This window comes from Mangifera indica, chromosome 6, assembly GCF_011075055.1.
Source record: "Mangifera indica cultivar Alphonso chromosome 6, CATAS_Mindica_2.1, whole genome shotgun sequence".
NCBI classification, from domain to species: Eukaryota; Viridiplantae; Streptophyta; class Magnoliopsida; order Sapindales; family Anacardiaceae; genus Mangifera; species Mangifera indica.
In genome coordinates this window covers 6,056,594-6,069,512 of record NC_058142.1, presented here as the reverse complement: position 1 = coordinate 6,069,512, position 12,919 = coordinate 6,056,594, and the positions used below count along the sequence as shown (strand labels likewise).

Below are 12,919 nucleotides of genomic sequence, written 5' to 3'. Positions count from 1 at the left end.
GCTTTTCATTTAAAAAAATCTCGAAAAAATATACTATATTATTCACGTCTCATATTAGTAAAGGTAAAAATGTTATATAAGAGTAAAAATACAAATATCAGACATATTATGATTACTCTTTATTAGTTACTAAAAATTGCGGTAGAAATAATTTTATTGAAACATACCTTAGGGGAAATTTTAAACCCTAAATCTAAGAATAATCTTAAATATGAAACATGTTTCTTCATAAAATATGAAATTTTCAAATAAGTATATACAGTACTTTCAAACTCATTGACAATAAGATGGTTATTTGCTGAGAACGAAATTTCCGTTCATCCTTTGTCTACTTGTTCACATTCTAAACAATCTTTATGTCACCAAATCTTATTTTGTTTTCAAAGTCAAATTTCTTTTATGGTTATAAAATTATAATAAAATAAAATTATAATTTTATATGTATTTATTTTAAATATTTATATTTATATTTATTGTTATATAATTAAAAATTATTTTATTTTTATTTAAAATTATTTAATTATATAATAATATATATAAATTTATATATTTAAAATAATTTTATTAAAATAAAATATGTACCTAATTAGAGTAGGAAAGTGCCGCCGCCAAGTTATAATTTGGTGTCAGAATTAAGTGATGTGATGACTATAAAGTCAGAAGCCAATTCAGAGCATTAGAGTTGGAGCCTTATTAACCCATGTAGATTTGGTTTTGACTCAAAATGATCTTCGCGCAAATACAATGTATTTAGTCATCAGTGGAAAAACAATGTTTACTCTTCAACATATAAATAAATATATAAATAATATATTATTTATATATTTAAAATATATATACATAATTTTATTATGGTTAGTAAAAAAATAATATTATATATATATATATATATATATATATATATATATATATATAAATTATATAAATATTTTTATACAATTTAATATGGTACAACCTTATTAGTGACTTAAAATAAGAGAAAAATTAAAGAGTAATGTTATAAATATAATTTTTGTATATAAATAATAACATGTGATCATGTGATTCGATAATTAAAAATTAAAGATAAAACAATCTTTACTCATATAATAATATATCGTTATTTATATATAAAATTATATATATAATTGTATTAAAAATTAAATAATTATATTACCTAATTGTAAATTATCATCTCAACTTATACAAAAAAATTTATATAATTTATTTGTATAAGTAGTTTTATTTTAGCGAAAAATCTTAAAGTTTCAAAATCTAAAAATTAAAGTATTTTAGTTAATTAATTTTATTTAATTACATTTTTATGGGTTGATCGATGTTCCCATCACACCGTTTTTTATCTTCTGTTCGCTCACTATTTTCTCTACACCAATTATTTATCTTTAAATACTATATTATTTTTACTCTAATTTTGTATTGGACGCAGCTAGGCCGAGCCCGACCCAAGCCCAGTTCAAAATCTAGTAAGCCCACCATGTACACAAAGTCTGGCCCAAGTAAGAAGCCAGTAAGAAATTTGCTGTCAAATAATGAAAAAAATAATTGGTTATTTTTTAAGAAAATTTGATTGGATGAATAGAAATAACAATCAAACACTTACGTAATACAACATTAATCAGATGTCTCACACACACTTACATATATATATATATAAATAATTGGCAAAATACAAGTTTAATAATTGAGAGCAAAAAAGCAACACAAAATTTCTATCTCTTCTGGAAATTTAATATCTTAATCCCCAGAGCAAAGATAAATGCAAAGAGCACAGTGAATAGAACAACAACAACTGCAACTGCGCCCAGAAAATCATGCTTGTAACCAAAATAATCATCCAAAAATTGCTTCACTGTTTGACCATTGTCAAGAATATCCTCTATTTGTCCGAATTGTGATGCCACCAACCCGTATATTGTCCAGGAAATCGGGCATCCCCAAAAGTACCATCGCCACCATATAGGAATTCTCTGTAATTGCCCAAATCAAAGGAAGTTAATTTATGATTGGATATGTAACATTTGAACGAAGGTGGGAATCTGGAACTTACAGGTCTTGGGACGATGAATCCAGAAAAGAGGTTCCACAACTCATAAAAGGAGAAGGCGACCACAGCAGCTATGTGGTGGTTTGGTGTCATGGCCACAGCCATCATGCCATAGAAGGTGAAGTACATTAAAGATACAAACATGAGGAAAAAATACCAGAAGAATTTGCCGGCATCCCAGTCGAATGCTATCATTGCATACACCAGAATGCCATAGACTACAGATTGAGCAAATATGTAAGGAATCTCAACTACAACCTGGATGAATACACAACAAAAATGTTAAATTCCAATGTGATATATATATATATATATATATATATATATATATATATATATAAATGTCAAGAATGCTACATGGGAAAAATATTTACTTGTGCAAAGGCAAATGCCATTGGTGAATACAGTCCAGCTGCTTTTTCTCTGTAAAACACTGTCCTTTCAACAGCCACTACCGGCTGCACGGCTGTGGCATTCTGGACACCAAGAAAAAGAACAGCCGCATATATGGAACCCATTGCATTGAAAAGATCTTGTCGTTTGTCCCTAAATGTCGAAACATGAGATTAATAGGCAGAAGAAACTATATTACTATGAATTATTAAGTTCGAATGTCATATAGTTATATTCCAGTTGTTACTTGTAACTCACGTTTTGGTGCCCAAGTCCCAGAACATTGTCCCAAATGTCACAGCTATGAAGAAGGTGAACAAAAATCTGACGGCTGTGTATGACGTATTCCGCCAGTATGACCACCGTTGTTTCCATAAGCATGCCATACATTGGGTTATGAAAGATCGGGAGTATTGAGTAGCGAAATATAAGTCCTTTGAACCTGGAACAGGCTTGCTTAAATCCCTGATGAGTGCTTTGTTTCTCCTGAGAAATAATGACTCCAATCATATATAGATTTAAGCTGACAATGATAGAAAAGCAGTAATAGTGGTGCCGATGAACTCACTGATACAGTTCTGAGTTTTTGAAAATTTCAGCAAAATCAACCCCCAAAGATATTTCTTGTGATTCACTGGTGACTTCCAACATCCAAGTTGCTGGATTGTAACCATCTTTAATCTTAGGAACTCCTTGAATTCCCTACAGAATAGGAATGCACTTGCCTTAGCAAGTTTTATGATGTAATTTGAACTTAAATATCCATTCTTTGTAATTTGTGAATGTCATTCGCCATATCATACCTCGAAATACTTTATAAGAAGACTAGAGTAGCGACCCAACGGCCCAGCATATATGGCTTGTCCCCCACGCTTCAGTAGAAATAGCTGCAGTGCAGTGTGTAAATTAGTATCATGCTTGCAGAAACAAAATCTGAACCTTCTATATTAAGACTTCTTACCTCATCAAAGGCTTCGAATATGTCAATGCTTGGCTGATGAATGGTGCACACCACCGTTCTTCCTGTGTCCACTGTGTTCCTAACTGTTCTCATAACAATGGCAGCAGCTCGTGCGTCTAGACCTGAAGTTGGTTCATCCATAAATATGATTGAAGGGTTTGCCACAAGCTCTACTGCAATGGTGAGCCTCTTGCGCTGCTCAGTTGACAAACCGTCTATACCAGGCAAACCAACTAGTCCTTGTCTCAATGTATTTAATTCCACAAGCTCCATGACTTCCTCAATGAACATCTACAACCCACAGGTAAATGTGCATCAATAACTAAGAGAAATGTGAAAATAAACCTTGGAACAAAGAGGATTTATTTACCAACCTTTCTAGTTTCATAGTCAACTTCCGGGGGTAATCGAAGCCAAGCTGAATAGATCAGTGATTCATGTACTGTTACAAAAGGAGAGTGGATATCATTTTGCTCACAGTATCCTGAAATACGAGCAAATGTCTCTTGCTTCTTCGGGTACCCAGAAATTGTGATTGTCCCCTCAATGTATCCACCAGTTTTCCTTCCAGCCAATACATCCATCAGAGTGGTTTTACCAGCGCCACTAACACCCATCAAAGCTGTAAGTACACCAGGCCTGAAAGCACCACTCAATCCATTCAGAAGCCGCAATTTGTCTTCAACAACCCCTTGCAGTTTCATTTCCTGCATAGTTTCATAAAGAACAAATAGGCATCATTCCAGGACTAAATAGCATAGTAACCATATACCCTCATAAGGGAAATTTGTAAAACTTAATCCCACCTTTGGCATGTCAACTGAGTACTTAATTTCATCGAAGGTGATTGAATGTGGTTCAAATGGAAGAATCATTCCTCTTTTCTTTTGATGGTTTGACTGTGAAGCTGTGCCTGCAATTGATGTATCAATTATAATTTATATATCATCAAAAGTGTTAGTAAGAAATTTGACACACAAAACACACACATTACCAATGAGTTTAATCACCTGATTGAGGTCTGTCACTAGAACTACTTGTATGGTTTCTGTTTTTATGTTCATTACTCTGAGACTCCTCTGGCAAAACAGCCTGGGGCTTACCGAATGCTGCACAGTTTTTGCACCAATTAGAACATGGTCTGTCTTCTCAGAAGGAATCAAAGTGACCATAGTCAAGATACTCACGGTTGAGAAAAGTGAGAGCCAAGGTGTAGCCAAAATTGAACAGCAGGGTAAAACCAACCATAGCTCCTACTCCAATCCAGTACCAATATGAATATGGGAAGAACCCTCGAGACTTCATAACTCCAACTCCCAGTGGTTCCATTGAAAAACTTGGCACAATCTTCAGTATACAAAAATTTCAGCAATCAGAAGATTATCAGATGACAAAACACAAATGCCAACAAGTTAGTTTTAACATTACCTTTTTCCAACCATGTCCAAGGAACTCATTAACAACGAGAGCATTCTGTGCATACATCAAAGGTGAACACCAATAAGCCCATATCCACCAGTCCTTAACATCCTCTGTGTTATCAAACAAGAGAAAGGAAATGTTCCATTAAGGTTTGAGAATGATTAAGCTTCTTTTAAGAATATATGTGTACTTACTTCGTGAAATGATGAAGCCACCCAATGCAAAAAGCAGCAGCAATACATATGAACCATATGTATTAGCGATGACCATTGTTCTGCCTGCTGCTGCAATCAGTCTGAACAATCCAGAAGCCATTTGGTTGACAATGAAAAGCAATAAGAATTGCTTTGCAAACCTGCAACAAGTACATCGCCTTTCAAGACAGTTGAATTTCTAGAACAAATGTGTAAAATATAACCTTTATTTTCTTACCTTCCAACATTAGACTCAAATCCTATTACATAATAGGTTAAGAATACCCAAACACCAGCCTCTACAAAAGCGACAGGTATCTTGAGGATCCATGATGGAAGAGCATACGCCCATGAAGGATAGAATCGCAGATCCCTTTGCTTGTAGAAAACAGGAAGCTTCACTATGGTCATAGAAATCTCCGACATTCCATTGAACATAATCATCATAGCCGTGAAGAAACAGGCACCAGTGTAGATCATTCCATCTGTATATGAATCTCTGTGCATCTTGGTTCGGAAGAACAGTGTCATAGCAACAAATGCCATTACCACAAGCTAGGTGCAGGGGAAAAAATCTGTGTTAATGATTGTCAATTGAATAAATGACTAAAATGGAAAATCAAATAGTAACACCCACTTGGCCAAGCTTGAAGTAGTAAACAAATGAGTTCCTCTTCATCAACAAATATTCTCTAGAGATGCAAGCTTTCAACAATTCCTTCTTGTTGACACCATATGTCTTGGTTGTCAAAGCTGCAGGGTGGCTTTTCGTCTTATCAAATGGTGTTCCAAGCTCATCACCAAGTTTTCGACCCACATGGAAAGATTGATATGCATCAGAAAATTCCTTCACTGTTATGAACCTGTATGGCTCTTCTTTGTTAAACCAATACTGCTGCTGATCTTTCCTTGATGTCACCTGAAACATTTTAAATATTAATGAAAAATTCAACATGACACTAAGCCCTTAAAGAGCCTCCGTTAGCACATACTTCTTGCAAGAAGTCAGCCACGCCTTTCCTTTCTGGACATTTGAACCCCGTGGATTCGAAAAACTCCAGAACATGTTCACGAGGACCCTGGTAGACAATTTGCCCTTCAGATAGAAGGATAATGTCATCGAAGAGATCATATGTCTCTGGTGCTGGCTGAAGGAGAGAGATCAGAGCGGTTCCATCCATGATGTGAATGGTTTGCCTTATACAATTCACAATTTGGAAAGTTGTTGAACTGTCCAAGCCAGTAGATATCTCATCCATGAACAGTGCATTCGCCGGCCCAACAAGCATTTCACCTGAAGTAATCCGCTTTAGAAAATGTTAATGTGCTTCTGTGTGTACAACTTAAATGAATTAAGGAAGTTTAGTAATTAACCAGTTGTAACTCTCTTCTTTTGTCCTCCCGAGATACCTCTAAACATTTCATCCCCTACCAAGGTATCAGCACAGACTTCCAGTCCTAAAATCTGTAAATTTAAGAGGGAAATAAATTATCATCTCTGATTGATAATGGTTCCATAGGTTAAATTGCTTTGATCATGATGTTAATTACCTTCAGAATATAATCAGTGACCACGCTGGCTTCTTCCCCAGCGGTTGCTGCTGCCTGTGACAGTAGAATTGACCGAGAAATATAAGAAACTCAATCGCCTTGAGTGCAACAAACTGAGCACAATATATATAGACTAATCCAGAGAATGATTTGATCATTATATTTCATCACTGTTTCATTGTAATGCAATACGATAAATGCTACACATCTGGCAAAAATATCAGCTTCTGTCACCTTCATGTAGACATCAATATCAGGGTCAGGCTTAATATTGGCTGCTTTTTCTCTTCTTGACAACTCGGACAACATCTCTTCATTTTCACAAAAAGGGCAATCAGTTAAGCTAAAATTAATTAAAAGCCACCAAAATTGGGAAGAAGACATCAATCCATCAACTAACCGTAACGGGTTCCCACCCCCTGGCATCTTGCAGAGAAGGCCAAGGTTTCCCTCACAGTCATTTCTCCTATATGCACATCATTTTGACCAATGTAAGCAGCAGTTCTCTGGGGTACAAACTCATGCATCTCGTGCCCATTATAAGTCACCCTACCAGAACTCTGAAGAAGATAATTCACCTCTCAAATTAAAAATATTAACCAAAATAATCAACATCTGCTAAAGAATGCAAGCTTTAATTACTATAATTATTCACCTGTAGACTGGAATCAAGCTTCCCAGCCAAAGCTAACAGTAGGGTTGTCTTTCCAGAGGCTGGAGGGCCCAAAAGCAATGTCATTCTGCAACAATTGAGAAATGAATAATCCCCATATATTCAAAATCTGCATTCGAGAAAGATAATTTAACTGTAATTTAGTTCTCAGAACTCACCTTCCTGGCCTGATGATCCCACTGACATCTTGAAGAATTTGCAAATGTTTCTTTCCATTTTTGAGAATTTTTGCAAAAGTCAAGAAACCCTTTAAACCAAATTCACAAACAGAAGTAACATGTTGGTTAAAACTTAAACCAGAAATTAAAAAACAACATAATTAAATTCAATATTAATAATACCTCAATTATGTTATGAAAGAAGTTAATGAATGAAGGCAAAGCTCTACTTCCCACATATGTTTGTCCCTCCACGTTCACATGCTCAAATCTTACCTCAATTTTCGGAAGCTCAATTCCAACTCTGATTACGAAAGTCATAACAACCAGAATTAATAGAGCTATTGACAGGACCGTCCCGAACTCCCTTATCCTATAACATCTGAGCACTCTTATGGTCCTCAAGAGACCAAGATGCATCCTATAAAATTTTTTAGAAACTTCTATAACAATACTTAGTTTTACAACAAAACAGTTTTGTAGGAGGAATTTCGGTTCTGAGTCCGGTAAGAATGCTCAGATGTTATAGAATAAGGGAGGTTGGGATGGATCGTAAAGGAAACTCACAAAGAAATGGAACTACGAAAGAAGAAGAAAATTTTACTTATCGATGCGGTTCTTGAGCTTCAAGAGGAACTGCTCATTATCAGTTTCAGCAATCTTCACCAACCGTTCAATCAACTGCTGCTTGTCATGAAATCCAAGACTGTGTATATCAATTTCACTAGGAACACCTCCTGCGGTTCTCAATATCCCTTTTCTCAGGCGATCAAAAGTTGGCAATTTCTCTAATGCAGCCCATTTTAAGGCCTCTTCATCGTCTTCTCCTCTTGAAGACCTCGAGAAAACGTCCATGGTGTTGCCGCCTCTCCAGAAGGAATTACTTCCTCCCGCACGTAAACTACTACCCGCTCCGTAAATATCTCCTCTATCCATTGCTGAAGCTCCAAACCCACCAAAATGTTCAACTTCAAGAAGAAAAGTTATCAAAGAACCGAAGAGGGGAGCTGTTTGAAAAATCTCCCAACCCACCAGGATGTTCAACTTCAAGAAGAAAAGTTATCGAACAACCGAAGAGGGGAGCTGCTTGAAAAACATTACAGTGCAAAAATCTTTATAGCGCATGCAACGTTTTTGTGACGATCTCTTTATAAAGTACCATTATTTATTGTTCATCGTTTAAAGTGAGATTTTAATTAATAAATTAAAGATGTAAATGAACAGTGGAGCGCAGTGATAATAATTACGAACCTCCATGGCCTGCATGGCTGGCTGACAAAAAGTTTTGTTTTTGTTAAAAATTTTAAATTTTACAAGTATTAAAAAAACTTAAAAACTCTCTTTGGCCCATAATATTCGACTTTTCTTTTGCTTCCCTAAGTTTGTGATTCAAGATTTAGATCATCGAATCCCCTTCCCTTGTAAAACATTTTATTATTAAACCTTTTACTTAAGTGGTATAATTGGTTATGCAATCACTCATTAAATTTGAAGTTTCACTTTTTTAATGTGATTGATTTAACATTAATATGACAGTTTAATTTAAATAATTTTTTTTTTTATTTTTTAGAAAAAATAAAAATCTCTCCCTTCGTTTAAACATATGGAAATATGTTTAGCACTTTGTAGATTTTATTCCAAGTTTATGTGGTTGTGAAAATGGAGATTTCGAGAGATGTGGTATGACATTCACCAAATTGTATTATATCTAATTTGAGTAAGAAGCTGATTTAATACAAAGATGGAATTAAAATAATGTTAAATGTAATCAAAAAATTAGGGACAAAAAGATTCTCCTATAATTACAGATGGTATCAGAGAAAAGATCTTGCTTTATATTTTCATTCCAGCAGGGGATATCAATTCTCATTCCCATTATAGGGATGACAGTGATTCTTTATCGTCTCTTCGTAAAGAAAAATCTTCTTCTCGTACCCCTAAATACAATATAAATATCTCAGATATTAAAATTAACTAAAATTAGAATGAACCCACTATTTTAAATGTCACAAATATCATATATTAACTATCTTGATATGCATAATAAAAATATTAATAAATTTAAAAAATATAAATAATCTAAAACTATAATGATATGTTAGTATTTTAAGTAAAAATATTAATATAAATAGACGGGAAAGAAGATGGGGATGGAGATAGGGACAAGGATAGGGGTTGAGCGGGGTGAGGAGGTGATACATGTATATTTATCCCCGATTACTGAGATATTTTTCATCTTTGTCTTCGTTTCTATCGAAGAATTCTTTTCTCATTACGATCGAAAATTCTAAATTCGAACCAAAATTGTCATCTCTAATAATAATCCCTTATCAATACTTTGGATCTCAAGTATTGTGATATTACCTGCAAATGAAAAGTAATTAAAATTAAAATCTCTTCTCCATTAGTTCTTGAACCCGAGAGTGTTGAATTCAAATAGGTAATTCTAGTCTCATTTAATTATTTAATTTGTTCATTATCCTTTATACGTAAATGAATTCTTTCCCCAGGTGCTCAAAGTTATACTTGCTAGAATAATTTTCCACGTTTAAAATGTATTACAGCAAGATACATTTGTCATTATTTCTAGAAAAATACCATATATATACATAGTAATATTGTATGTATATATTTTGAGTATTCAAAATAAATACACAGATGATATATCATTATATAATTGAGTATTATTTTATTTTTAATTTAATATTATCAAATTTTATAATAATATATCATTTATATATCTATTTTATGCATTTAAAATGTGTTATAGTTTATATTCAAATTCAGTGGCTTTTGTAATATTGAAATCGTTTGTGTCCCTCAATTGCAAAGTCGTAAAAGAAAAGGCTGCCACAACACAATTGGTGCAATAAATGCGTCCTTATCACTTACTAAAGCTGAGTAATTTAATTATCGTATATAACATAATAATATTTACATTGTCAATTAAATAATTAATAAACCTTTTTAATTTTTTCATTAATAATGTTAACATCTCTTCAATCCATTCTATTCATTTTTACAATAGACCTTGTTGATAATATCAAACTTTTTCTTATGAAATTATGGAAAACCTTAGATTAGTAGTTTTTGGTCAAAATGTGAGTTACTATTAAGAGATCTCACATGGGAGAAATTAAACCCTATAAATGTATTCACATTAACTCTTTTTTTAACCTTTAAAATTAAAAAAAACTGATAAATATTAGAATTTTTACAAAAAAAATCTGATTCGAATCTTTACCACATTTTTCGAAATCTTAATTTACTAATATGTAATTTTTATAGATTCGATCATTGTGCTATAGATTTTTTGTCCAACTAATATGAACAAATCTCTTATTACAAAAAAAGAAGAAACTCTTTCTTTGAATTGAAATCTAGAAGAACTTAAAAAAAAAAAAAAACAGATGTATTCACATTAACCTTGTGAAACTCTTTCTTAAAATTTTTTTATTTTTTAAGAGATCTCACATGGGAGAAATTAAACCTTGCAGATGTATTCACACTAACTCTTTTTTTGGTCTTTAAGGGTTAATAAAACTGATGAAATATTATAATTTTTAGAGAAAAAATGTGGATTTGAAATTCTATTACGTTTGTGAAATATTAACTTACTTGATATAATGGTTATAAATTCAATCACTGTATTACAGATTTACTTATTTAATTAATATGAATGAATTTCTGATTACAAAAATTAAAAAAAAAAACTCTTTCTTTGAACTGAATACTGATATGAAAATTTTCATATTGAAGTGAAACTTATATAGGGTTTATATCATGATATTAGTAAATATAATGTCGTATTAATGGCATTCAACGTGATCTAACATACAGTTAATCTAGATTCTAGATGCATGCACAAAGTCAATCTCTTTGACTTCGACGTGATGTTCTAGAATGTCAAATCTGAGTGGTAATCCTGACAGTAAGTATATGCTTTGAAATGTCAATTTTTGCATCAGAAAGAGAGAAAAAGGAAACCTTGTGTGCTGGCAATTCTTTCATCAATGAAGAAAAAGAGCAACAGTTTGTGGATACAGTTGGAAAATAATGCAACCTTTTGATAACCACGTACAAACCCTAAATCACTTCTCCCACAACAAATTCTGCCCCTTATATGCTTTCAAGAACATACATGTATATTATTAGATTTGAGTTATGAAAGTTATTTAAGTATAAAATTTTTGATATCTCATATGTAAGGTATGAGATTTGGATTTTCTTAACATCCGAAAGAATGATTTTTGAAAAGTTTGAGTTTCTAATGTGACATTTATATGATATTGAACTCTTTAATCTCAATAATTAATTTTTAAGTGTGATTTTCTCAAAATTCATATCATTGATATTAAAGTCACCATAATATTTTTCAGTTACAATCGTGTGATAAAAGCGGTGATATCCGTATTATATTATTTGCCTGTCCTATGTTTTATAGCGATGTATTTGTAAATATATCGTAATCAAGATATGCTTTCTTATTAACTGATGAGATAGGCCACGGCACATGATTATTGGCGAAGCAAATGGGGAAAAAACTAGGGCTACCAGACGTTGTTTTGAAGCTACAGAAAGTTGCACATGAATGAGGGATATACATAAAAAATAGACAAGAAGAAAATTAAGGTGAAGGTTCTCTATTTCTGGTTTTTCGGGCCGTGTCACTCCATTGATTATTAATAAAACCAAAAAGATAGACAGGAAGAAAATTAGGGCGAAGGTTCTCTATTTCTGGTTTTTCTGGCCGTATCACTCCATTGATTATTAATAAAACCTTCTAACTTTTTAGTAGATGCAGATTATACCTTATTAGTAATTCAATCAGTATAAATCTCGGTGTCATTTTTAAAAAGTAATTTAAGTGATAAAAAAATAAAATTTTAAATATAATTATAAATTGATTATGTCAATTCAACTTAAAAAAACGATTTGATTTAAGTGAGATTTTTTTTTGTTATAAAAAAGAAAATTGGTGTTCAGCTTTAGTTTTTTTATTCATTCAAGACAATTCATTGGTTTGACTTGTGAGACCGAAACTTTTTTTTTTTCAAATACAACTCAATTATCTTTTTCGCTTTAGGGTTTGTCACGTTGTGTGCAAAATAGATGCTTACTATCTTTTTTCAAATACAACTCAATTATCTTTTTTCAAATCATAATTTATTTATTTAATCAATATTTTACAAATTTATTAAATATGTTGATGATTTGTCACATAACATAGAACGTAAAGTGAGTAACTTTATTATATATAAACATTTAAATATTCCTGGTCTTCATATTTATATGCTTATCACATATGCAAGCATCCAAACAAATTATTTATACGCTTATACAGACTCTAATGTCGGTCTTCATATCTTTTATAAGGCCAAATCACTATTTCCCACCTAAAGTTTGGTGCAAATTTAATTTTTTATCCGATAACTATAAAAAATCTAAATACTCCCGTTTATTAAATTTTATTGTTACTATTAAGGATAAAACTATTATTTAACAAAAATATTTAAAAAAACT

At 32.3% G+C, this 12,919-nt stretch overlaps 1 protein-coding gene across 1 annotated transcript; it reads right to left on the bottom strand.

Annotated features, from left to right (window-relative positions):
• Nucleotides 1-1,578: 1,578 nt before the first annotated feature.
• LOC123219267 (pleiotropic drug resistance protein 1-like) lies at nt 1,579-8,515 on the bottom strand. Its single transcript, XM_044641114.1, has 24 exons — nt 8,001-8,515; nt 7,580-7,700; nt 7,397-7,485; nt 7,221-7,305; nt 6,966-7,125; nt 6,800-6,876; nt 6,566-6,619; nt 6,389-6,479; nt 6,007-6,308; nt 5,652-5,933; nt 5,253-5,569; nt 5,015-5,175; nt 4,827-4,930; nt 4,586-4,745; nt 4,409-4,507; nt 4,205-4,311; nt 3,773-4,105; nt 3,399-3,689; nt 3,241-3,324; nt 3,006-3,139; nt 2,696-2,923; nt 2,419-2,590; nt 2,048-2,302; nt 1,579-1,967 (listed from the first exon to the last, which is right to left on the bottom strand). The coding sequence occupies exons 1-24, from the start codon at nt 8,330-8,332 to the stop codon at nt 1,710-1,712; spliced, it is 4,296 nt and encodes a 1,431-aa protein (XP_044497049.1). The 5' UTR covers nt 8,333-8,515; the 3' UTR covers nt 1,579-1,709.
• Nucleotides 8,516-12,919: the final 4,404 nt, after the last annotated feature.